Source organism: Idiotropiscis lumnitzeri, chromosome 1 (genome assembly GCF_059441095.1).
Source record: "Idiotropiscis lumnitzeri isolate Australia: NSW breed Sydney's pygmy pipehorse chromosome 1, RoL_Ilum_1.0, whole genome shotgun sequence".
Taxonomy (NCBI): Eukaryota; Metazoa; Chordata; class Actinopteri; order Syngnathiformes; family Syngnathidae; genus Idiotropiscis; species Idiotropiscis lumnitzeri.
The window spans coordinates 12,788,984-12,816,650 of NC_142391.1; the positions used below are offsets into that span (position 1 = coordinate 12,788,984).

General features: G+C 43.1%; 1 protein-coding gene across 1 annotated transcript; it reads right to left on the reverse strand.

Moving 5' to 3' along the window:
• six6a (SIX homeobox 6a) lies at positions 1–27,667 on the reverse strand. The gene is made up of 3 exons (XM_088317759.1): positions 27,451–27,667; positions 1,347–1,983; positions 1–700 (listed from the first exon to the last, which is right to left on the reverse strand). The coding sequence occupies exons 2-3, from the start codon at positions 1,916–1,918 to the stop codon at positions 535–537; spliced, it is 738 nt and encodes a 245-aa protein (XP_088173885.1). The 5' UTR covers positions 1,919–1,983; positions 27,451–27,667; the 3' UTR covers positions 1–534.

The window sequence follows — 27,667 nt, forward strand, 5'->3', positions numbered from 1 at the left end:
TCTCGAGCCACAATTATTTTATTAAGTTACTTGTTTTTCCCTTTGACTTGAAACACAATGTCACTAAAGCGCGCATGCTCAACAGGTTCACCTGTGCACAAGGTAAAGTATTAAAAAACACCAAGCGAATGTAGATGAAATCCAAAAGACAGAGCGTATGGTTTTTAAATAGGCAAATAATCATTATTTATAAAACTTTTGAAAGAAACGTAAAAATAGCACAGTTCTTTTTCAACATGAAATACCCACGGATAAACAGTAGGTTATATTGGCGCTCGCTATACTTTCTTTTTTCTTTTTTTTCATCTCAGTGGGGAAGTTATCAGTCTTTCGTGGGTCAAATGCAAATAAAAGTATAGGCCTCGCAGATCCTTGCATGTTTTTTTTGGCAGATGTCTGATATCCAAGTTTACGTGTATGTGTGTAACTCAACGCAGGCACTATGAGTCGTTGTATTCGATTGTCTTTCACTTGTTAATCGCCCCGCATTTTTTCCCGCTGCTTCCATTCATCAAGAGTTGAGCCGGAGAGCGCTCAGATGTCACATTCACTGTCGCTGGAGGTGATGGAGATGGCCGAAGCCGCCGCTTTGCTGGACAGGCTCGCCTCCGGACTGGACGCGTTGCCCAGACGGTCCACGGTGCCGTCCTCGTCGGCTAGGGAGCGAACAGAGCCCCCGGACAGGACCTGCTGCTGAAGCCTGGACAAGAGGACACCGCGTCACAAAGAACCGCTTGCCGAGCATGGCAAATGTTTTTGCATTCTATTATGTGGCGAACACAAATCAGCATATTTTGCTCTTGTAAAAATACGCGTCTCATTTGTGGGGGCGGGAAACAAAAAGACAATAGAATAGCGTTTGATTTCATTGTAGTAATAAGATAATCAGGACAACATCATATATACAAACCAAATCATTACAATATATCAGCCACTATAATAGGACTATTATTTTTGTACATTAAATCGCAGCAGCACGCCAGCCTTCGGATAAGAATAAAATATAAATAGATAATGTAATCTAAAATAAACAAAGCTATTAATGCGGTCATTTCGTAAACAAAAGCATTGGTCCCACTCCCGTGTGGGATTTTACATGAATTAAGATTAAAAATAATTTTCTCAGTTGTGGTGTTTCATATATATATATAAATATATATATATATAAAAATAAATATATATATATATATATATATATGTATATATATGTATACACACACACACTATTTTAGGATCTTATAGAGCAGCCTAAAATGCAATGAAGACAGATTTTTTTTTTGTCCAAATTAAAAAGTGCTCGAGTTAAAATATTCGTGAGTTGAATGAACAAAAGAAGCAAATCTCACCTGTTTTTGGCAGCCGCAGCTCTGTCTCTTTGTCTTCGGTTTTTGAACCAGTTTCCTACTTGTGTGGGTGTAAGTCCGGTAGCCTGTGCAAGCTCCCGTTTTTTACTGGGATTCGGATAGGGGTCCTGCAAGTACCATTCTCGTAACAAGTGCCTGGTCCTCTCCTTGAAGCAGTGGGTCTTCTGCTCGCCATCCCAAATGGTTCTAGGCAGCGGGAACTTCTTCCGCACTCTGTATTTGTCCACCGGCCCCAGCGGGCGTCCCCGCAGCTTCTCGGCCTCCTGGTAGTGCGCTTCCAGCCACAGTGCCTGTAGCTTACTGTGCGACTCCTTGGTGAACTTGTTGTTCTCCAGGATGTGGTAGAGTTCGCGGAAATTGCCCGTGTGGAATGCCACCACGGCCCGGGCCCGCAGCACCGATTCGTTCTTGTTGAGAACCTCGCAGGCCGCCGGGGCGACGGGCAGCGACCACAGGAAGCGGCCGAGGCGGCCCACGTCACCGCTCTCCTCCAGAGTCTCGCACACCCCGGCGACCTGCTGGGGGCTGAAATTCAAGATGGGCAGCTGAAACATGGAGGCTTCTCCCGGGTCTCCCCCTCCGAGCTCCTCTCTCTCCTCCACGTCGTCTCGGTTGGCTTCTTGACGCGCGCCAAGGCAATCCGAGACGCGCGCGCGCACGCACACGCAGACACACACACAAACACACAAACAAAAAACAAGGCAATCCCCAAAGTTGAAGCGAACCGAGGAAGATGAGGAGGAACGATGTCGCCGAAAGGGTGGGAGCAACCTACCGCATCCTCGCTTTGGCTAAACTTAGCGGGCAAAAGGTTCGGAAGGACCGGACAACGAACGACGGCGCGGCGACGTATTTATCAACGTGGGTTAGGATCGAAAGTAGGAGAAGATTCAAGCCGTAGCAGAGGTGTATTTTTTTAAAGGGGTAGAAAAAGACAGTCAAGCCCCTCAGATGATTTCCTATTGGACTTGGCAGATTGGCTGCCCGGTTACCATGGCTGCACGTCAATCACTGTCAAGTTGGCCCAATCGGGCGCGAAGCACATCGCAGCGCCTCCCATCTCAAAACCTAATATATAAACATTTTGACCTTTTTGCTGGGCGTCCTTAGTCGTGCGGTTTCCAAGCAAGCTCTTTGTATAGAGGGGCTGATTTTTCTCTCTCGCTCGCTCTCTTTTTTTTCCAACAAAAACGACACTTGAATCCACAACAACACGCCTTCACAGAACTGAAAACATATCAGTACTGAAAATTAGATGAAAATCATAATATCTAATTGACGGTCCTGTTTACGACGTATATATTTTATATTTAAGCAGAAAATGAGCCTATTAAAAATACGGCTGCATTATTCTGTATTCTGATATTTAACACTAAAGTGCATTCATCAATGTGATATTGATGCTACCTTAAAGTGCACTAAATGGAGGCTGAGAGAGAGACGCGCACGCGTGTGTGGTAACAGTACGTACGATGACGATGTCCCTGGCAGGCTTTAGTATCAGCCACACTCCGTTTTGTGCTCAGGCTGATTTAGTAAATAAGAGGGCGGATAGATAGCGCAGATGGTTTGAAGTGTCGGGTCAGATTATTTCATGGCTGGATACAGTAGTAAAGTTCATTCTAACGGAAAGGCCTGATATTATTTTCACAGTGGCGCGCGCGGGTGTATACGCACACAAACACACGCACTCGGGCTCGTCCTCGTGCGTGCACGCGCGTGCACGCCGTGTGCAGTATCCCCCTTCGGGCTCTTTGTGCATGAATTATAGACGCTTGATGCGGGGTTATGAAATGCCTTCTGCACAGGAAGCTGTTCATTCTCTTGCTGGTTTATTGCAGACGCGTCGTCTTGGATTAAAAAGTAAAAAGCGTGCAGTTCAAGAAGCTCACCGTTTGCATAAACTGCAAGAAGCGTGCTCGCGTCGACGAACAAATAAAGCCTATTAGGCCGCGTTTATTTAAGTCAGACTGCCAACCGGGAGGTTTTGCTGATCAAGGTCAACATGCACGTATTATCGCAGCAGCCGTGGTAAATAAAGGATAAAACCTCCACGGGATGCTGCACTGAAGGTATATTGACATGGTGCTATTCTGAAATATTTAGTTGCCTGTAAATATTTCATCCCCACAGTCTGCCCGTCCCAAACTGAAATTACAAGGACTTTTTCTAGGAAGAGCCCATCAATAAATCACCATGCTGTTTTTGATCCCTTAAACGGAAGGCTGCAAATAACAATTGTAGTCTGCGGCTACGTGTCTGGTTTATAGACACTCTTTAAACATTAATGCCGTTGAAAAAAAGGCATGCAGGAAATGGATTTTGTTCATTTAAAAGTATCCAAATGACAAGCAAGCCTGTTTTCCCGTCTGAGGCAAGGCCTATGTCATTGAGGCCTCCTGACACCAATATCTCCACACATGGAGCACGGCAACACAGTGCTTCTCATTCAAACATCTTTCCCCCCTTTGTCTATTTGTTTCATGCATCCACATCTCAGCAGACGCTTGTCTGCTCACCAAATGTGACTTATTGCACCCGCCTTCCATGTTGAATCTCCAAGAAAATGTTGTCCAAGTGCTCATTTTTTTACTCACGCTTCAGAAATAAAAAGTGGAAATGACCACATTTTAATTAAAGGAGCAAAACACCACAGATGACTTCCAATATAATTCCATCTAAATCATTTTGAACACTACAGAAAGAAATGGTTTACGTATAATATGTTGAAATAATATCAAATCGCAAGATAATCTGGTTTTGTTTTTGTTTTTCCACAATGTGTAGCAGAAACGACTAGACAGATACTCGATGTCTCAGCACCTCACACATTATTAAAATTAATTTAGATTTGCATCTTATTTCATATAAATATAATAAAACATCATCCTATTGACATTTTTGATGAAAGCAAATAAAGCAAACATTGGCCAAGGCATACTAAATAAAAACCATATTGAGTACATTAAAATAAAGGCAAAGGGGAAATTTGAACAATATAAAAAAATAACATGTAAAGATGAAAAAAAAAAGTCTACGAATAATAGTATGAATGCTTTTGCCAAATCCAGAATAAATCTTTTGCATCAACACCCATATAGCTTTAGACTATTTATAAATAAACATTTTTATTCTATGAAGGGAGACAATCATGACATAAACCGGGCGCTAATGTCACGAGACTAACGGGAGGGGTGGTGACCAACTCTCACTTAAACTCCAAATGACAATAAGAGACATTTACTTTGTGTCCTCGTCATCATTATTCGAATGTAGCTGGGTCATAGCTCGCCCAGGGCAGCAGGAGGGAAGGAGTGGGGAATAGTTCCATGTGAACCGGCTGGAAATGACCCAGATTCCCGAGGATCACTGGAGCAGACGAGACGCTACAAGAGCTTGTCACCAACAGCCATCCTGCCACAGTCCCATGCAGACCTATACAGTACCTTGCTCTCGCCATCTGCCCTGCCCCCACGCCGCCGCCCAGCCCACAAACAAGCACACCAAAGCGTTCGTATGCACCAAACCTCATTGGTCCAATTCTTATCGTTTCGTTTTTCCATGGCCAAATTCAAGCACTTTTTAAGGACATCCGAGATCAATTTTCCAGTTCCCTTCAAAAGGCGATAAAACTGTGTGAATCAATCCATAGACATGTTTGTTTGAGGTCACCAAAAGTTGTCTGTAGGAAAAATAGGGGAAATCTGAGAAAAAAATCCAAGCCTAAAAGAAATAAAATGAAGCAGTGTTTCTGTAGATTACGCAATGTCTTTGGTGTTTGCAAACGTGTCTCCATTTGTGTTTGTTTTATCAAATTTCTTGTTCTTTTACTTACAGCACTTAATGACATCACACATCACAGAATGATTCACACTGTATTTCTGCTTGTAAACGGCGTGTCATTTAAATACACACGCCTTATATTAACAAAACTGTTCCGCATTAATTAAAGGACAATAAATGAAATGAAAATATTTTGTTTATTTCACAATACCTCAGTCACTTTCCCTGAAGTAGATCTTGTCTTATAATTGTAGCGATGATTATGACAATGTTACCATTTTGACGTAATTAACAAAAAGACAATAGTTAACTTTTTTTTTGCTTTCAGGGATGCCAGAGAAGTTAAATAGAAGGGAGAATTTTAAAATTGTTTACCATTAATGAAAATATATTTGATCAGTTTGAGCTTACTATTCAAATATTTAGGCAACGTCTGATTTGAATGCATGTCTCTCAATATTTTTTTTAGGGTTTTAATTCCACCTACATTTTACCAATTAAACGAAACATACATGAACATATAAATGGCAATTTCTTTTTTATTGTCATTCACAACCTTGCAACTGTAGGGCTAGCCGTGACACTCAGTGTTTACCTTTGGCCAGTGATTCTCAACCAGTGTGCCTTGGCACAGTAGTGTGGCGTGGGAGATCATCAGGTGTGCCACAGAAAATTAGCCAAAGTCAATTATTTTAACAAAAAATATATTACTTTCTAATATTTGTGTTGAGTCAATGCATGCTGACCACGTAGAGTAAATTCTCTTCAACTAGATGAATGAAGGTACATAATTAACCTGTATATCATTTTTTTTACTAATCGTTTTGCTTAAGTGGTGTGCCGTAATTTATTATGATTTTTTTTTTAATGAAAATTTGTGAAACATTGCCTTCCGGTGGGCGCGAATAAAGCGGGTGTGTCCAAAAACACTCCGCAGTGAAACACCAGCGAATTAAGCAAAGCGGAACGCTCACACGGGTTTGCCGTGAATGTAGCATTAGGCATATACGCGCTAACGTCAGCTGACCTTAAATGTCAGTTGCGGAAGTTCTTAACATTATAATTTATCATTGACAAATGCTCACTTTTTTCCTTTCGTTGCTCATAATAACCGTTTGTAATCAACATGTGATCTAGTGCTGAAAGACATCTCTAGTAACTTCCAAAATGTTAGCATCCTTGCTAACTTTAGTTCACGTGAAGGGCTAGTAATGTCTGTGGCGTCCCATTCTTTTTTGTGCATAGTTTTTAGCGGGCCAAACGAGGATTTGGTCCAGGTTTTATCCAAAGTTTGTATTTTTTATTTAACAGCCAACGTTCATTAAACTAATAAGCGCCCGGCATGATGGACCAATGCCCCACTGTCCTCTTGAGGGCGGCGTTGAGCTGCATGACAGAGCTGGTTATGCCTAATAAAAGGTTCGTACCAACAGATAAGGACACTTATTATTATTATTATTATTTGCATTTTATAATTAGCTTATTGAGTCAGACTACCGAGACATATCAAATACACTTTCAAGCATTTACAAAAACTTCACCCACAATTCAATCACTTTTCAAACCTTAAAAACACAACATTAGAATCTAAGCACTTTCAAGGTTTTCAAGCATCCGTACGAACCCTGCATATATTCTCCTTGTAGATGATTGTGTTTGTGAGAGGTTTTGTTCCAAATGCCTAACTCGCCATCGAGAGGGCGCAATCAGCGATGTGAAACAGCATCACACAAAGCTAATGTACGCTGGGCAGAGCAGAAAACTGCACCGGGCTTTGCCATTTGACTTTTGCATTAACTCATCCATCCCCGCATGAGATTAACGTTACAATTAAGATATCATGTCAACAATATACCCCCTTAACCTCATTGTGACCCCAGTGTATTTGAAAGTCCGGCTCATGTGAAGAGAATTAACAGTCGCTCTGTGCAAAGGTTGGCTGCTTGCGCCACGGTGAAAGAAGGGTTAAGCTAAAGCTCTCAGAGAGTCGTATTTTCAGAGCCATTTGCCCCCGGGGCAGTACGAGCTCTTGACGCTACGTTTAATCTGTGGATTTGCGGTAACAGAGAAGACTTCTTATCCGTTGACCCGCTGGCCCCTAGTGTATGTAATCCAGCGTCCTTCACTCACACAGCCCCGCTGACATAGATCGAGGGGAGCCGATAGGCCACAGCAGGCAACGGGGGAGGGGGGGGGGCACATGCTAAAGCCCAGTCCTGACACACATACTCCTCCCCCAATCTTTTGTTTTCACACAGCATACAAGAACACCGTCGTTACAGCGTGATATTTGACTTCATCTCCGATGAGCCGATTCATGTGGATGCTATCGACTTTGGCAAATATGGTATTGAGCGCCGCGCTGAATAACCCTATTGCAATGCAATATTACAGCACGGCTCTCAAATGACTTCTTTGACATAACACGAGAGTGCAACACTTACACACCAAGGCCAAACAAAACAATGTCATTTGAGATTTTGTAATGTTACCGGCTTGTAAATGTAGCGCTACGCCGTAAAACTGGCAGGTGAAATTTGGAGGTCAAACAAAACGCAGCGTTCAAACCATCACAGTGTACAGAGTCACCAAATATTTTTGACACTTCATGGAGAGGATTAAATTTATATGCTTTGCTTTTCTTGGACCGCTTCGGGATGTCACTACAGTGATAGCAACGAGGAAAATGGTGATGAAAACCATAGAAGAGGAAGCAGCACTTATTGTGACAGCAAAAGGTGTGGCTACCCAGTACAATATGAGTAAAACAATTCATTGAATAGCAACAAGACGCATTTTATTGAGCAGTTGCCATGTTGCCCATGGACTTAATCTAGGGTTCCCCAATCCCGGTCTCGAGGGCCGCTCTCCAGCTTGTTTTAGATGTCACCCCCCTCCAACACACTTGATACAAATGGCCATTTTCATGTTTCGGCATAAACATTTTTAGATGCAGATGCTGTCTTGCGGCTCTTGAGTTTATGTAAATTAAGACAGGGTTTGTGGTCGCTCTAGAATGAAAAGTGAGAAAACTATTTTTTTTTTACGTATTACTGCAAGGCGGATCTGGCGGAGACAGAGCTTGATGACTTCAACACGGGAATATGACCCGCGTGACACGCTGGCAGCTGCTCGATGGATGCCTGCTACTAAGAGGTAACAACAACCTAGCTTTAAATCAGTGGTTTTAAGTGAATTAACACTGAACAAACGTAATCTTTTACTCGTGTAATTAATGGAATAAACAATAAAATGAATGAAACATCATCATGCCCCATCATGAAAATTCAATGGGCATTGTGCCGCTCCTTCTGGTGTGTCAGCTTTGTCCATCAGGGGGCAGTAAAGTACATCCAGATTGGAGATTTATGAAAAATAGGAGTGGCCAACCAAGCAGCAATAATATTAGTCATTTTTACACAGAAGATAAAGAATGACATGCCTACGAGTATAGTTGCATGCTCCATATATACTCTAAAAACAATTGGGTTAAAAATAACAAAATTTGGCGTACAAAAAAAAAAAGACAGATTCCACTACTTTGGTCAATTTGACCCAACTTTACACGTGGTTACTGCAGAAAACAACCCAAAATTGGTATTTTTGCACACATAAACCCCAAAAATGAGTGTTTTGTACAAAAGAAGGTGGGTCAAATTGACCCAATTAGTGCAGCGGTTCATTTTTGACCCCAAATGGTGTTACTTTCAACCAACTTCCAGAATTTTGATCTACACCAACCCAAGTAGGTTCCACCACTTATTTAATTCTTATTTAAAACATTCCAAGTGGTCGTGCCGGCCGGCCGTGACAAGCGTTTGCGCCACATCTCTGATTTTCCGTCTTCATCAACATGAAACTAAGTGGACATTCATTACTATTTGTTGGAATAATCCATGTAATAAAACACACCTGGGCAACATGATGTAAAAATATGGAAATAAAAGATGAACTGCTTGTCTCGTCAAACTCAAATGCTTTCAGTCGACAGTAAAAATAAAGGAATTGGCCCCAATGCTGCAATATTTTTTGGAGATGAGCGTAAGATGTCCCCTTATGTATGTAAAGATTTTTATGGTTTCATTATTCACTCTCCATTATTTGTATGAAAAATGTTTGTAATTTGACGTCAACCAGTTTTACGGAATGGATTGTTTTCATTTTTGGAAATTCTAATGTGTTTTTCATCCATCTGCATTTCTGCACTTAATACAGAGCTTCAAAAAATATCAAAAGTCTGTAAATATGTATTTGTTGATGACTGCAACTGAAAAGCAGCATAAAAGTGCAATGCTCGAGTGAATGTTACTCATAATCTCTCTATTCCATCTCCTCTAGGAGTCCTCTTATAAGTCAAAGGACATTCACCTGTTGCAAACAAACAATATGGTGCGATTGAACGGCAAACGCTCGGCAAAAATCCATTAAGAGATACATTGAGTCTTGCCCTCTTTTCCTTTCCTTTTTTTTAAGGGTGGGTGCATTTACTGAGTATGTTATAGAGTGCAAGCAATTATTACATCCATTCCACTCTTGAATGCAGTCAATTTCTGTCCAGAGAGTGGCTAAATGAAACCGGGAGGCGGGAGGGGAGCATTAGACAACATTGACATATATTATCTGTATTCGAGAGAGGCATATACCGCAGAGAAAGTTAATGAACAAAAGCGCCGCCTATACAACTTGCACAACAACCGTGATTGTGTGCCAGAGGAAGTGTTTTGCTGTTAGAGCTGAAATGGCAAGCTGGTCATTAAGAGAAGTAAACCCACTATTGCACTCGGCTATGGACAGAAAACAGCAAATTGGAACTACTTTTTATCTGGGAAAGGATAGAGAAAATAAGAATCCCGTGGTGGACTTTTCTTTTCAAACCCTGCTTGATTTTTGAGCCCTAGTGAACCGTGAGCTCTTTTTTTTTTTTTTTCACCGTCCAAACGTCTGGCAGAGGAAGTCAAACAAGAGATACTCAACAAAATCAAGAACACCTTTCTAGTCAACATGCTGTGGTGCCACATCTAAAGAACCAACAGTCAGATAGGGGGGTTGATTGAATACTCTGTCTTTAGACCTCCCTCTAAAGCCACCCACACGCTCCAAGTCGCTTTTATTCACCAGCACGCAGAGTGCACAAGCTCCTCTCCCCAAAACATAATAAGTCACTTACATATCACCAAAAAATATGACAATCTGCAGGCTTGTTTTGATGAAAGTTCAAAAGACCAGTTTTACCCATTTCTAAGCAGCAGAAATGATAAAAAAAATGAGAGAAAAAAAACAAGAAAAAGAAAATAATGTAAAAAAAAAAAAATAAAAAAAATCAAACTCCTTGGCCATGTCAGAGGATCTTGACAACACCCAAAGGTGACAGGAGTCAAAACTCATCACAGTCAGGAGGTCCTCTGGCGCCGGGTAGCTACATGATGCGTGAGTCGGGGCACAGGTCACAACACCGCAGCCGTGCCACCCGGGCCTCACCTCCACTTCACATTGTCTACAGCCTGTGCCTCTTCCTATTTACTACCCACACATACTCATTTCCACACACGACTGTCAATAAATGTCTCTTCTGACAGACTTGCTCTTTTGCCCGTTTTGTATGTAGTCGTTTTTTTCTTCTGTGACCTTTACATACAGTCTCTTTAGGATGAGTTGTATGTGCTGATCTAGAAAACAGAAATCAATATTACCTCCGTTTTCATCATATCTCACTTGCTAGTTATATTTTAAATGGCGACTGCCATGTACTCCCCTAATTAAGTCCTGAACTCCACTCGCAGTGCATGAATCATAAAAGGGCCTCCTAGTGCAGTGACTTCATTCTACTTGAAAACAAAATACTAAAGTGGGCGCTGCATTACACACTTGTCACTATCAGGATGGGAAAGGTTATTACAAGTTGATTGTTTTTCCTATAAAACTATTTTACAAGCGCCAAACACTGATGAGCAGCGATCTGAACATCTGAACACACACTGAAGTGTGTCGATTTAAAATTGCACTCTTAATTTTCTTTGGATGAGGTTGTCTTAGAATTGGATCGGCTAATTTACTGTAAAACTGGAATGGCACAAAGTAGCGTGCGACCTCCACCGATAACAAACATTTGGATCAACACCAAATGTTATACTTTCATAGTTAACCACCTTCATGATTTTTTTTCCTCCCACACACTTAAAAGCATGCAAATTTATTATCTCAATTCTTTCTGAAGTATTCTGTAGCATCGATTCTCATTCTCTTGCTCACACTGCGAGCTTGCATCAAACTGTTTATTTGATATTACCGGTTGAAGTTCAATTTAAAAAAAAGACACAAAACAAGAGAATTCAACATTGTATATCGAAATACGAAAATCTTCAAACAAACCATGACATTTTGTCTGATGAGAGTTCCCTACCAGAATCCTAACGTATGATGCAAAATGCCATAGAGAGGCGAACGGAAAGTTAGCGTCGATGCTATGAGAATTACAAACCTTCAAACAACAGCTACGGTACTTTAACACGCACAGAGCGAAGCATTTGTCACATAATCCTGTTAACAAATTAAGAGTGAGGAAAACATAACCATCTTAGTAGAGGTAATAAATAGTTCTACAACGGCTGAGTTTTCGGTGCGCGAAAGCCTTTGTATCAAACATTCGACAATCTATGCCAGGCAAACTATGTGAGTGACTTGCTGAGCAGCTGAAAGTCACGTCCGGGAATGGTGGTGATATTGCTGACAGTCTATTACAATAAGCTACCCAATTTTGGTGCAATTCAGCCAACTAAAAAAAACCCCAAAATAAACAAGCAAGCCACAGATGAAAACCTAAATCAAAAGCATGCAACACAAGTGACATTGGATGACATCATAAAGTAATGGTAAGAGTCCTCCACTTGATCCGGATGGCGAGTAGTTTGCACTGTAGGGGGCAGAAGCCAGCGAGAGTCTGACTGTGTGTCAGCTGTGCTTTATTGATGGCTTATGCCAAATGCCACTCTGACAGAGCTCGTTAGCATGAAGAGAGCTGTCTAGGTACGGGGCAGGAGAAGGCAGAGCTGGTGAGCTGCCTGATCACTGTGTGCACGTATAGCTCACCACCGGACCTGGAGGGTGATGCGTGTGACAGGAAATAGCTGACAGGGCTATCTGTGTGGGCAAGGGAGGGCGCCGGGTGTATATGCGCGCTCATGTCATTGCTCGAGTTACGCCATGTCACTGAGCAGGTCCCTGCTTGATGCCGCGACTCCAAAGCACAAGTGACAGGCTCAGAGTCATCTCGCTTTCGCCACTCACACATCTTCAAATATTTATCCGCGTGCTGGCTTCGCAGTGCACCGCGTGGCATCAGCAGTCTAGTGCTACAAGGACGGGACTCTGGACGAGACTTCAGAGACCTTGAGAAGACGAGTGAAATGATCTCATTTATTTGTCACCGTGCAATGTCTCTTAATAGCTTCTAAAAGAGAGACTCAAATATCAGATTTCAGCTCAGTTTGACCGTCACGAAGGGCTTGATTTTTCACGTCTACTTTCTCAACTTATAATAACCAGGAAGCTAATGGTGCTCTAAATATCCAGACTCCTATGTGCTATGACCAGCGGCACAGATGATGAGCTCAGACTGTTATGTGACATCTTAATATACTGATTAAAAATGCATGTTCAGAGGGTAAGCAGAGGGGTGCTCTGGGTGCTCCTGCCAGGGAAGATTAAATCAATGGATGTGCTGAGGATTGGGGTCAGTGTAAATGAGCAAGATGTACAACACCCAAGCACAGAATTTCTTTAGGCAATGTCTGAAAAAAAAACAAAAAACATCTCAGTTAAGAGGAAGGTGTGATCAATAAAAGTTTTAACTCTGAGCTTCAATGCAGGCCAGCAGCAGGGATGTTGCTAAATTTGCTGTGTGGTACTGAAACCAGGCCAGGCAGAATTTGTCACTATTAACATTATTAACATTATTTTCAAGCCAGGGAACGAAAAAAAAAATCAGTTACAAAAGGATAGGAAAACAAGATAAATGTATCAAAAGATGTTGATACATGCTCGTCATCTGACATGAAAATCACATCTTGAGGATTCCAGAGTCATTTAAGTCCTGCCAAAGACTTTGTAACATTTAAATCAGAGGATGAGACGGCGTTAATACCGTCTTATCGTGGCAGCCGTATGGAAGGCAGCCAATGCAATGTGGCAGCAGACCCAATCAGCTCACACACAAGACGGCCAAGCAAAGTTACGCCAATATGAGCAGTCAGTTAACAACATTTAATTCTTCCCAACTGATCTAAATGTGCAGTTTGTGCAGAAACAGCGAGAAAATAAATGAGTCATGTCTCTTGAAAAAAAAACATGCATGAACTTCATTCTCCATATCGAGTGAACATATATACCAAACTAATTATAATTTAATTGTAAATACCAAACTGATAGATAAGCACACCCAGCCTGAATTTTGTAGGAAATTGTTGAAGTGGATAAGAAAAGAAAAACACAAAAACCCAGAAAGTTTAGTGTAAATTAGCTGCGTATTTTCACACAATCCTGCTAACAGATTAGCTAGCGATACAGTATGTACCATAATCATCTTCGCTGAGGTACGGTAGTTTTGTAGTTGACAAAGAGGTAATATGGGCATCCATATTCCTACTTTTCCACATCGTGTTCACAATGAAACAGCACATAACTGAAATACCTTGTGTTACAGGTTACATGTATGCAAAATGCGGGGCGAGACTGTTAGAAAAACATCCAGTTCCAGGTTAAAATGTCACTGATAACAAGTTGTTACTTTAAAAGTGTTATATATGAGCAACACTTCACGTTTTTGAACAATATTCGGGTAAAATAAAACACTTTCATCACAATTACAAGATGTAACGGCATTGCCGGTGCACAGTATCGGCAAACACTCAAATGCAAGTACTCGTATTCGCACATGGCCTACAAAAAGTGCTATCTGTGCATCCCAACAATTTCCTGTTTTTTTTTTTTTTGTCCGGGCCAAAATACCGGCCCCAGTCAACTGAATTGCTGTTTAAAAAAACTGAGCAGCAAGATCTGCAGCAGGCAAAAGAAAGGAAGCAAAACAGAGTCCAAATGAATTACTGCCGACAAGGTCATCATGTTCTGAATAAATACACTGTAGTAATATGAATGCGTTCAGCGTCTCAGTGAAACACAATGTACACAACTTCATTCATTATAGAAGCTATAGCATATCACAGGTTATTTTTTCAAATGTAAGGCAGAAATTGTGTTTGCAACCATTTGTGGGTTTCACACATGAATAGAGAATATTGTGTGGTGGTTCGGGTTTGGGGGGCCTGGTGGAGTTGAGGGATTTTGTGTTTCAGGACTCCGGCGGCTCCCGTCAGCTACATCCAGGCACGCCCCCGGCTTTCGCAGGCGTTGGCTCCTGCGCACCTGCAGCACATCAGCGGCAATCACCGCGGGATTAAAGCTCAGTGCTGCCAGGAGCCAGACGCCGGATTATCCCGTGACCAACCGTGGTATTTGGCTCATGTCCTCGCTCACATCGCTCCCGCTGCCTCGCCACCTGCCCGCCGATCCTCGCTTCCGCAGTCTCGTCTGACCCGCCGCGCCGCTCCACCTCCAGCTCCCCTTTCCCGGTTCCAGATCTCGCTGCTTCCCCTCTTCCCGTACCTATAAAACCTCCTCACCTCTCCCCGGTTGCTCTTGGGTCCTGTTTTCCCTCCACACGGTTCACCGAACCATCACAGAATAATCCGGCCCCAACAATGGACCCAGCGACCCCGGATCCCCTCAAGGAGGCTCTCTCCCTCCAGGGAAGACAGCTAGGGGGCCATGAGAGGATGCTGCAGGAGTTCATGGACTCCGTCCACCCTTCCTCCCCATCGACCCTACGACTGCGCCATCGACCTTCTCCCCGGGGCTTCCCTTCCCAAAAGCCGTTTGTACAACATCTCCCGACCGGAGAAGGAAGCTATGGAGACTTACATCCGGGACTCCCTTGCCACCGGTATCATTCGGCCCTCCTCTTCTCCCCTGGGGGCAGGTTTCTTCTTCGTAAAGAAGAAGGACTCCTCGCTTCGCCCCTGCATCGACTTCAAGGGTCTGAACGAAATAACAGTGAAAAACAAGACCTCGCTTCCCCTCATCGACCCCTCGTTCGAGCTCCTCTGCGAAGCCCAGATCTTCTCAAAGCTGGACCTCAGGAACGCCTATCACTTGGTCCGTATTCGAGAGGGCGACGAATGGAAGACGGCGTTCAACACCCCCCTGGGCCACTTCGAGTACCTCGTAATGCCATTTGGTCTCACGAACGCACCGGCGGTCTTCCAAGCCTTAATGACCGATATTCTCAGAGACATGCTGAACCGCTTCGTTTTCGTATACCTGGATGACATTCTCATCTTCTCCCGATCACTCCAAGACCATCGTCGACACGTCCGTTTGGTGCTACAGCGGCTCCTCGAAAACCGCATGTTCGTCAAGCCCGAGAAGTGCGAGTTCCATGTCCCCTCGGTGCACTTCTTGGGATACATCATCGCCCAGGGCCAACTCCAGCCAGATCCCGCCAAGATCCAGGCGGTGGTGGAGTGGCCCACTCCCGCTACCCGCAAGGAGCTTCAGCGCTTCCTGGGCTTCGCCAACTTCTACCGCCGCTTTATCCGCAATTACAGTAAGGTAGCCAGCCCTCTCACCGCGCTCACCTCCACCTCCACCTCCTTCCAGTGGACCCCGGCGGCGTCCTAAGCCTTCGGCCATCTCAAGGAGGCCTTCACTAGTGCCCCGGTTCTCAAACATCCCGATCCCTTGCAACAGTTCATCGTGGAGGTGGATGCTTCCGACACCGGAGCGGGGGCCGTTCTCTCTCAACGGGATCCCGAAACACAAAAAACTCACCCATGTGCCTTCTTCTGCCGACGCCTGTCCCCAGCGGACAGGAACTACGACGTCGGGAATCGGGAACTGTTGGCGGTAGTGTGGGCTCTCCAGGAGTGGCGACACTGGCTGGAAGGTACCTCGATTCCCTTTCTCGTATGGACAGACCACAAGAACCTTGCCTACCTGCAGTCCGCCAAACGGATGAACCCTCGCCAGGCTCGCTGGTCCCTCTTTTTGAGCCGTTTCAACTTTACCCTCTCCTTTCGGCCCGGCTCAAACAACGGCAAGGCTGATGCCCTCTCCCGCATGTTTTCGTCTCCCGCCAGTCCAGATACACCGGAACCCATCCTGCCGCCCTCGTGCCTCCTGGGAGCGGCCTCCTGGGAGATCGAGCACACGGTGAGGGAGGCTCAGCGGAAGCAACCCGATCCCCGACCGGGTCCCTCAGACCGTTTTTATGTCCCCGACGCCGTGCGGTCCCAGGTGCTCCAGTGGGGGCACTCGTCCTCGCTCACCTGCCATCCGGGCGTTACTCGCACCCTCCAGTTCATCCAAGAACACTTCTGGTGGCCCAGCATGGCCAAGGACACTCGCGAGTTCGTGCTGGCATGCTCGGTATGTGCTCGAGGGAAGGCCTCCCACTCAGCCCCGGCGGGTCTCCTCCGCCCTCTGCCTATCCCGAGCCGTCTCTGGTCCCACATCGCCGTGGATTTTGTCACGGGTCTCCCCCCATCCGATGGACACACCGTCATACTCACCATCATCGACCGCTTCTCCAAGTGTGTGCACTACGTTCCCCTTTCCAAATTGCCCACCGCTCTGGAGACGGCCAAACTACTCACCGAGCACGTCTTCCGACTCCATGGCATCCCGTTGGACATAGTCTCCGACAGAGGTCCCCAGTTCTCGTCACAGGTCTGGAGAGAATTTTGCAGGGCGGTGGGCGCTACGGCCAGTCTCTCCTCCGGGTACCATCCCCAGACCAACGGGCAGACGGAGCGGGTCAACCAGGACCTGGAAGCCGCGCTGCGGTGCGTGGTGGTCCGTAACCCTGTGTCATGGAGTGAGGCTCTGCCCTGGATCGAGTACGCCCACAACTCCCTCTCCTGCGCCGCCACAGGTATGTCTCCCTTCATGGCCTGTCTCGGCTACCAACCCCCCTTATTTGGAGAGCAGGAGCATGCCGTGGCGGTTCCCTCCGTCGAGGAGCACCTCCGTCGGGTCAAGGGAGTCTGGGCCGAGGTGGAGGCTTCCCTCACCCGTTCGGCGCAGCGGAACAAGCGCCTGGCCGACCGCCATCGAACCCCGGCTCCAGACTACAAGCCCGGCCAGATGGTCTGGCTCTCGTCTCGCGACCTTCCCCTTCAAACGGACTCACGTAAGCTGGCTACTCGATTCACTGGTCCCTTCCCCATCACAAAGATAATTAACCCGTGCTCCATCAGGCTCAAGCTTCCGGACTCCCTAAAGATTCATCCCACGTTTCACGTCTCTCTCCTCAAGCCCGTTTCTTCCAGCCCTCGGGGGGGGGGTACTGTGGTGGTTCGGGTTTGGGGGGCCTGGTGGAGTTGAGGGATTTTGTGTTTCAGGACTCCGGCGGCTTCCGTCAGCTACATCCAGGCACGCCCCCGGCTTTCGCAGGCGTTGGCTCCTGCGCACCTGCAGCACATCAGCGGCAATCACCGCGGGATTAAAGCTCAGTGCTGCCAGGAGCCAGACGCCGGATTATCCCGTGACCAACCGTGGTATTTGGCTCATGTCCTCGCTCACCTCGCTCTCGCCTGGTTGCCTTGACGCTCGATCGTGTTTGACCCCTGTGTTTCCGTGTTCTCCCTCCAGCCGCCCAGCGCCCGTCCGAGTCCGTGCCCTTGCTGCCCACCTTCGGGTTCCTGATCGCCGCCTGCACCTTGGCCGCCCCGATCCTGCCTGCCTGCCGCTTCCCGCTCCCGCCACCTCGTCTGCGTCTTCCCCGCTACGCCGATCACCTCGCCTGCGCTCCTTCCGCTACGGCGCCTGCCTGCCTCCCGCTCGCCGCTCCCGCTGCCTCGCCACCTGCCCGCCTCCCGCACCCAGCTCCCGCTGCCTCGCCACCTGCCCGCCGATCCTCGCTTCCGCAGTCTCGTCTGACCCGCCACGCCGCTCCACCTCCAGGTCCCCTTCCCCGGTTCCAGATCTCGCTGCTTCCCCTCTTCCCGTACCAATAAAACCTCTTCACCTCTCCCCGGTTGCTCTTGGGTCCTGTTTTCCCTCCACACGGTTCACCGAACCATCACATATTGTAAACAGTATCTTTCTTCTTTTTGTGCCCTGCTGAAGGACCATTTGCAATCTTCCAAATGCTTTTAGAAACAATGACTACCATGGCCTTGCACTGGATAATGCAGCTTTACAGAGGGCAGGGGAATTTTTCTCAGGGCACAGGTGTGCCCTGATATTCTCATAAACCAGAGGCAGCACAAAGAAGTAAAGATGCTTCCTTGGTGAAAAGGATTAGAGCGGCACAAGGTGGGGATTCAATTCAACAATGGATTTTTCATTGGGGTGGATGTGGTTTTGACCTTCAGGCACAGCTTTGAAAGGGAGCGACACCAACCCTGAATCTCTACTGCCTATTTCGGTAGCTCAGAATATAAAGTGGTGCAAGATGACAGGGAAAAAAATGTCTCATTGTGAAACTTGTAGAGACGAGAGGCGTGAGTAATCACCCCCTTACGCTGCAGCATCGGCCGCCGCATTATAGTTTCTTTTCACCGAGAAAAGAGATATGTCGACTGATATCTATAAATGACAGCTATGACAATACATAATCAGAATGCACCTGCATGTACATGCTAGCAATTGACTGACAATGATATTACAACTGCTCCTAATATATATATATATATATAAACACACACACACTAGGTTCGATTCTTATGTATATACTAGGTTCGATTCTGATTCGATTTTTTTTATTGCTGCCTTTTTACACACAATATGAATTTAGTAAGTATTTTGTGCATTTTAACTGAATGCAAAAATCTATACACTATGCCGAGTGACACTATTATTATGAAACTACCGATAAATAATGAAAAAAATACTTTCTAAACATATTTCACTTTTCCAATCCATTTTTTAAATGTAGAAGAAACTGTAATGATATGAATGGAATTGAGGAAATGCGCTGTGCTAAAGAAAAGTAAAAACATCACTAGGATTGATTTTTTATTTAGTTTTTAATTTAACTCAATTACAAAACGTTTTCCTTCTATAGTACGCATAATATCACCTACACATTCAAAATGTGGTATGTGCTTGAAAAAAAAGAACGAAGACAGAGAGAGACAGAAAGAGAAAGGGAGAGAGAAATCGGCTCAAATTTGCTACAGTAGCTCAAAATAATCCCAGGAATATGCAGAGAAAGTCATTTGATGGAGTTTGGGGTTCGTCGTTCTGTGACTGGGGGTGTGGGGGATCAAACCTTCTCAAATCGGTATTCTCTAGTATTCTTTGGACGAAACAGTCACCATTAGTGATGGCGCATCGTGTTAGAAAGCCAGCATTGTTTAGCGATGTGTAGTTTATAGCGGTTTGATGAATAGAATGAGCATGAGTTTTTCAAATGGCCAGGTGTGTAAGTGGTCTTTGAACGCAGCTGAGTCCAATGACTGACTTTATTTAGTTTTTCTTTCTTTTCTGTCAACGCAGCCATCGACAGTTAGAAAAAAAAAAAAAAAATCAGTACGTTGTCTAACAGGAGACCACTTTGTGCTTGCCACTTAAATTCTATCGCGCTGGAAAAATCCTACTTCCATTTGTGTACTTGAAATTCACGACGGTCACGTCATTAAAAATAACTTGATTTTAAAACGATTTCATTGTAAAACTTTCTTGATATAACAAATGCAAATGCCGAAATGCGACGAGCTTTCCACCTGTTTCGCCTTCACTCATTGTGCGCTCTCCCGCGATCATGGACTACAGAGTTTTTTTCGCCTGTTCCAGGGAGCGCGAAGCAGCCGGAAGCAACAGACTTTCACAATAAAAGAAATAAGATGAACGGCATTAATGCGCAATAAAAAGATTGGCGGCATTAATGAATGAGTGAATTAATGCAAAGTTAGCGCCTTAAAAAAAGAAAAAAATATTATAATATAATATAATATAATATAATATAATATATATATATATATATATATATATATATATATATATATATATATATATATATATACATACACACACACACACACACACATTCATACACGCCACACATACACAATATATATTTATACAAAGACATTTCAAATGGCAACATTTCCTGGCAGCATTGCCTATAAGGGTGTGGGGGTTTACAGAAATCCTGGCTGACCTTGTGTGTCACTTAAAAGCCTCAGGAAAAGACTTTTTTTTTTTTCCGTTTTTTGCTGATAGCACAGGGTGTCTGTATGACACTAATATTTTATGTCAGACGTGATACTAACCAGTATATCAGATACAGTAAAGGTAATGCACCTTTTTTGCCCATGGAAGCATTTTTCCTCCTTGATATCACTTCGGCAGAAGATTTCCAAAGTTGAAAAGTGGGCTGTTTCTCAGACCGAGAGATACGATAAAATAAGATTATCTGCAGTAATCTCCATTTAGTCTTTATTTCTTCCATCTTAATTTTATCAGGTAGACAAATCAAAATATGTGACGCGAGTGGTTGTGTGCGTTTTATCTCGCGCAGGGTGGCAAACAAGAGAAACGGACAAGGAGTGCCAGGCTCTGAAAAGTGGCATCCTGCAGTTGTGTGTCAGTCACCTAGCAACAAGTCGTCCCCATCACTTAGCCTCCGCTTCCCCATCTCCCGCTGTGCTCTCTAATTCAACAAATCTGCTCCCAATGTATGGCTGCTCTTGGAACAAAACGCATTCTGTGCTGGGGGCTAAGGATGTGGGCCTCCGCTGAACACGCCACTCAGCTGCCCATTGACCAGCGGGTCCTTTCTCTGCACACACTAAGGAGCCGCGGACAAAGACCCTGAAAGCAGGGGCAGCTCCACAGAGAAAACATTTGCTTGTAATTGTGTTTGACTGCATAATGAAAATGATGTTCTTTTTTAATTTGGGCTTGTTAAGGCCACACTATTTTCCCCCTGGTCACCTGATTATTGTAAAGAAGCAACCCCTCACTTGCCCCGTGGGCCACTAAGGGGGGAAATATTGAAAATGGCCCAAAAGACAGACGCTCTCTTTACTTAAACCCCTCTTGTGTTTCAAGTGTTCTCTGGCAAAAACATAAATATGTCGTCTCTGTTCATTACAGCATGGGCGAGTGTGCTAGAATGAGTTTTCCTTTCTTTCCTCTCTAGAAAGTATAATGACAAGCCAGGCAAACACTTGCACAAAATGGGAGCGCTGCCATGCGTGCCCCGAGTTGGGAAGCATTGAGAGGGTGAGCATTCCTGGTGCTACTTCAGTGCAACAGACCATTAGTGGGAGCAACGGGCTAGCACCCAAAAGAGTATCTCAATGGGCGCCCATTGGCCCTTTCACTTTCAGTGATTACTTGCAATTTTTAGACCTTTATTTCCAGTTTTATTAATGTCTATGCTCCGCATTCATTAAGCTTGGTCTTTTTTCTCCTCTCAGTAAAAGGTGATGAGCGTTCAGGCGATCGTCTAACCACGCAAGAGAAAGTCTTAACTACCTCATCAGCTTGAAAGGAGTGCGTGACCCTGCCGATGTGTATTTAGCATCCACTGAAAACTGTCTGTCTATATCTTTCCTGAACTTTTGCTAATCTCCCTGCGAGGCCTACAAATCACGTGTGCCGAAAGCCGCCCGTCTCTTTTGAATTCGCCAAGGCTTTCTTGTCACGCTCCCTATGGATTGCTATTCACAGCTTTAATTGCTTGAAGTCAGGGTGCGCGCTTCTCGTGGGGAAGTCCGCGGACAAAGCGCAAGTCTCCAGAGAGGTCGCAGGTGAGAGGACAGAGGGCGGACATCAGCACACTGATATTCAGGTGCATTCGGGGGTCGAGGCCCAACCAAGTCGACTTGTATGACCCTGACGCTAAGTGGTGGCCTTTCGTGCTGGAATCACGGATGATCTTGGCACATGTTTTTAGAAATATGCCTGTATTTAAAACTGAATACAGTATAGATCAGTGTATCCCAACCACAATTCCACCAGGGCGTCTACTTGAATTTTATTTGAAATAACGTCACGACTCAAAAAGTGGATAAAAAGGTTAATTGCCATCTAGTGGAAGCGCATGCACAGTAATTGTTCGGCCTGTCACCATACGTCGCTGGCATACATACAGAGAACTAAAGATAAATGATTTGTAGTAAATGCACAATTTTCAGGAGGGCAGAGGCTGAAACTATGCAAATGTGTCAGTAGTTAGTCGTAGGGATCCATAATTGTTTTTTAATGAATGAATGAATGAACTGTAAATTAGGGCTGGGCCGATAATTCAATATCATTTTGTATCGGGATTCAGATGATCGATATCAATAGAAAGTGGCATCGATAAATTATCGATCTAATACAATAAAACAACGGAGCAGAAGGACCCACAGCCTTTCGACCCATCACGGCCCAACTAAGGAAATGTAAAACGTACGTCTTCAAACACCTTCCTTTTCAGGAAAATCTACAGAGAAGCAGTGGTTGATTAATCCTTGTAAATTTTTGCATTTTTTTTTTATTTCTATAAATGACCAAACACATCATTTGTTTCATGTGACAAAAGTACAGATACATTAAGTTTGTTCTGATTTATTCGTTCACAAAATACTTTTTATTTACACATTTGTCGCATGTTAATTTTTTGCATTGTTATTTGCATTATTCATGACAATTGTTTACAAAGTGCTTGGCAAATTTCGTTTGAATAAGAGTGTATTTAATCTATACTGAACAGAGTGTATGACTTTTTTTTATAGTTGTTGACCTCATTTTGAAGGTTCAATGTTACATTTTAAAATAAAACTAAATCGGAATTCAGACCTTTGCGCCCAGATTTTTATTTTCAATAGTTAAAAAAAAAATTTCAATATATATTGAAATCGACCAATATGACATACTTGTATCACGACCCTGTAAATCTTTTGGAAATTTAGGCAACACGCCCCAAGTAGCAAGAACATCACAACTTGCACAATCTAATGAGATCCAATACAAGAGCTGAATCAGGTTAAAACATTTTGCCTTTTTAAAGAGAAGAGTGTTCAGTTTTGAATAAAACCAAAGTATTTGTCTACTTAAGGTAGGAGTGCTCTACTGGGGGCGGTCTGCAATATTGTGATTTCCTAATTGAACTATTTTCAGAATATTGGAAAGTAGCTCTCACGAAAATGCCGTGATAAACTGCAACGACGGTTTATGTCTGATTTTTAGTCATGTTACAGGTCTACAAATACAATGTTTAACAAGTTATGGAATCATTATTACTCTGCACGGAAATTACCATGGAAGTCAAAATAAATTTAAATGTTATAATATAGAGCGATTTGCTTGCTAATGCTTATACAATTAATAAAGGTTTATGTTGGCATTTGTTTGTTGAACGGATCAATTCTTTTCACATTACTGACTATAGGTGAAGTTGTTCTAATTACAAAAAAGTAGCTGTTAATAAAATGCGTTTGATGTTTGAGGTTCCAATGCACACATGCATTCTTGGTTTAAGTGCTGATTCTAAAGTGTTGAGCACATTCAAAATAATATCAAGAAGCATTCAAAATCAAATAAACTGTACTGCTGAATGTGACGTCAAGGTAGTACATTTGTATTCACTTCAATTTAGAGAGCATTTATAGGTCAAATCAGCACCTGAGAATATCTATGCAGTTTATTTGCTGAATTAAATACCAAACAAATCAAAGTGCTGATGTTCACTGACACCAAAACTGAATACAAAAAAAAAAAGCACTCCAAAGCCGGCTAAGCAGAAAATACAACAAAAGCACACTCAATGACTTGACTAATCAATCATCGGTCTGCATAAAACGTTAATTTCAGGATTAAGCGGCAGCAAAAAGGACATCATATTTCCTTTATTGGGTCAACATTGTTGAAATCAAGCAGGTGTGAAAAAGAGGTTTTAATAAGTCGGCTCAGTTGGGATTGACTTAAATCCAAGGATCCCGTCAGGCTGAAGTGGTTCGAAGACCGGACTAACACACTAATACTCCCCCACCCGCGAAGACACACAAACGAGATTAACAATATTCTCCAGTCCCCCGCTCCATTTATTTGTTTTCCTCAAGTGTCAACACAAGTCGAGCGCGTCAGTCTGCGGGTATCCTCAGAACTTTCACCATAAGGAGCCCAACTCTGACACCAATTAGAGAGATTATGTCTTAACATGAGAAGGAGAAAACTATAGTCGTGTGTTACCGCAGTGATTGCTTTTGACAAGGTCACAGAGAACCGTGCAACAGTGCGCGACCTCGACACGCAGCTGCTGATTCCACTTGCATGAAATGCAAGTAACACAATCGTTTAACGGGCGCAAAGAATGACCTGGATGCCACTTAACAAGGCGGACAAACCTCATGCTTTTATAGCGCCCTCAGTGCATCCCACAACGTACAGTATCTTGAAAAGCCAATCAGTAGAAAATAAATTATATCCCATCATGTAATGCTCCAATACAGTAAAAAAATATTTTCTGAGGTATTATTTGATTTTTGGCACAAGACAAATTTGTGAGTTGTGCTGAAAAATTATCTTTAATATACGGATGGACAAGTGCTTTGTTTGCGTGATTAAATTTGGAAGGCTTTCCATGACGCCTGGACAACAACATATTTTTATGATTAAAAAAAATTAAATATGTGTTTAAATGAAATCGAGAAAATTTGTCATTGATTTAAGAGGCCTGCAACCAGCAGAGCCTTGACCGTCAACAGATGAAGACTGGTCACGTGTTTCTGCCTCGCGCTGCTCTCATGTCAGAGAAAATAGACTTAAAGTAGACTAGAGCAGGCTAAAAAGCACATCACTGAGGCGACCATCAAAAACAATGCATATACATACGCGAAGGCCATCTTACTATATTTTTTATGTATGACAGATCAAGATATTATGACATTGTCTTAGCATCGCTAAACGCACAGCTCAAAATGGATTCATACCTATGGTTGTTTTTTTACTCAGGCGCAAGTCATGTACACATTTCTTGAGCATAATATTTTTGGGACAGGATGCCTTTTTTCTTTTTTTTTGTAAAGTCCTTATCAACAGCATCTAATCGTGATGAACGTGAAAAAGGAAAGCGCGAGTTCAGTTGAATTTAATTCCACTTGAAACATAAAGCTTAAAGTTGGCATGTGCTCCAAATAGTAATCGACGACTATTTTGTGACTCATGTTTGACAGGCGTTTCCATAAAATGACGATGTGGAGGAGTAACCCTCTCAATTATCCAAACATTTGTCTTTCCTGTCTCCTTTCACCTCTGTTGTTCTCCTCAACACCTCGATGAGACCTCTGATGGGAGGCGCTAATATGAAAACAGAGTGAGCGAGGATCAACGTTGAAAATACATTAAGGAAAGAGATTGGACCTTGGTGTACGGTACGATATGTAAATAAATAATCAGAATTATAGAATAAATGTCTTGTAAATTTGGCACATCACAGAGTGTTGTTAACATCCCTCACTAATTTTAATGATTAAAAAAACATAAACAAGTGTATAAAATGAGGTTGAAAAATGGTGAAAAATTTCTTGTTTCCAATCGCAAATACTTGGCCGTGTCCGCTGAACGTGCTAAAACCATGCCCTTGCTCAACCGTCTATTAAATGCCAGAATCAGAATCAGAATCAGAATCAGAAATCCATTTATTGTCATTGTACTCAAGTGTGCAACGAGATTAGAGAGCTCCCCTCTCCAGTGCAATACAACAATAATAAAATATATTAATTAGATAAATACCACACATCACACATCATTCTTGTGTCTACATATTCCTACGAGTTATGGAATATATTCCATCGGGTTCTTGTGGAATATTCCATGCCAAGGTCAAATGTGCTAGCCACCAACTAGCGCGCAAGCTAACCGGGGCGCCTCTCGGCAGGCGGACAGGCAGTGGATTCACATTGAGCACATGCTTCCTACTAGTTAAAGTATATACCAATAATGCTTTGCATTCCAACATTTTACTGGAGCCAGAATAACACAAAATGCATTACACTCCGAATTTCAGATAAACAAGACGACCTTCTCTGTAAATTGTGGAATCCAGGGAAGATGCAATTTGTGGGTGTAAGCACAGCTGGATAATCGAACTGCATGCTTTAGTGATAGAAATGGACCAAGTAATCATAACTAACTCACAATTTACAGAATAACAGCTGATGCAAAATAAAGACACTTAAGTTCTTTGTGGGGGGAGGGTGCACGTTGAAGCCACAAGCACACAATCATAATATGAAAAAACATAAATGGTGAAAAATTAGATAAACCTCACTTCTCAATCTTTGCACGTTTCAGCAACACATTTTTACTATCGGTACATTTCTTAATCACTTTTTTTTGCGCTGATTCGGAATCTTACATAATTGTTTTTAAATCAAGCACATCAGTCTTTTCTAATAATACATATATACATATATATATATATACACACACATATATATATATACACACACATACATATATATATATATATATATATATATATACATACATACATACATACATACATACATACATACATACATACATACATACATACATATATATATATATATATATATATATATATATATATATATATATATATATATATATATACACATATATATATATATATATATATATATATATATATATATATATATGAATTAGGGGTAAGGTCCAGCAACAGGAGCATTTTCTTTCGCAAACGTGTATTTTAAAATCCATATTGTGCAAGCTTTTACAGGTCATACATAAAAATATGTCAAGAACATCACATTCTAGAAGTAAAGTAAAGATGAAGGACCAACATTTTTCAAATCAGTGTGCAAATTATGTTTAGGGACATATAAAGCCATCTCTGATTATAATTTGTTGTTGACCAGTGTTACATACAGGACAAAACACTTAAGGTTCTTTAAGTTTAAGATACTCTCGACAAGTTAGATGAAAGGAAAAGGATGGCGCTCTAGCTCGACAATAAGGTTAAAAAGAAATGCACACTTTTAGTTGATTTCTGAATCAAGAGTAGAGTCGATACTTTTGGGCATCAGAAGGTTTCAAATCTGAGCTGACTTGTGTCGTCAAGCAGGAGCGATTGTCGCGTGTTTTCGTCTCAAACGCTTAACCTGAATTTAATTAGGTCTGAAAACAGGTGCTTAAAAAGTTCAAGAGTTACCGCAACACGAGTTGACAGTGTCATTTTGTTGTTCATTTATCTTGACATAGCATAAGCAAATTAGCTCCACGCTAAACGAGTTGGGCTCGGTGCTACCTGGTTCTGCTCGTTCACCTCCTTCCTTCCCTTTTCCACATTCCAGGGCACCTCCTTCTCATTCTTCCTGGCGGTGGCGGTCTTTCACGATAATTGGCAGCAGTTGAACCGTGAGCCGTAAATCAACAAGTGCGAGTGTATTATAACGAGTGGGACCACCCAGGAAAAGTAGTACTTTGTCTGCACTTTGGCCACGGACAATGTGAGGATCCTCGAG

Coding starts and splice junctions, on each gene's coding strand:
- six6a (XM_088317759.1), bottom strand. CDS start 1,918: ATGTTTCAGCTGCCCATCTTGAATTTCAGCCCCCAGCAGGTCGCCGGG. Junction 701..1,346: donor GCTGCGGCTGCCAAAAACAG/GTGAGATTTGCT, acceptor CCTCTTGTCCAG/GCTTCAGCAGCAGGTCCTGT.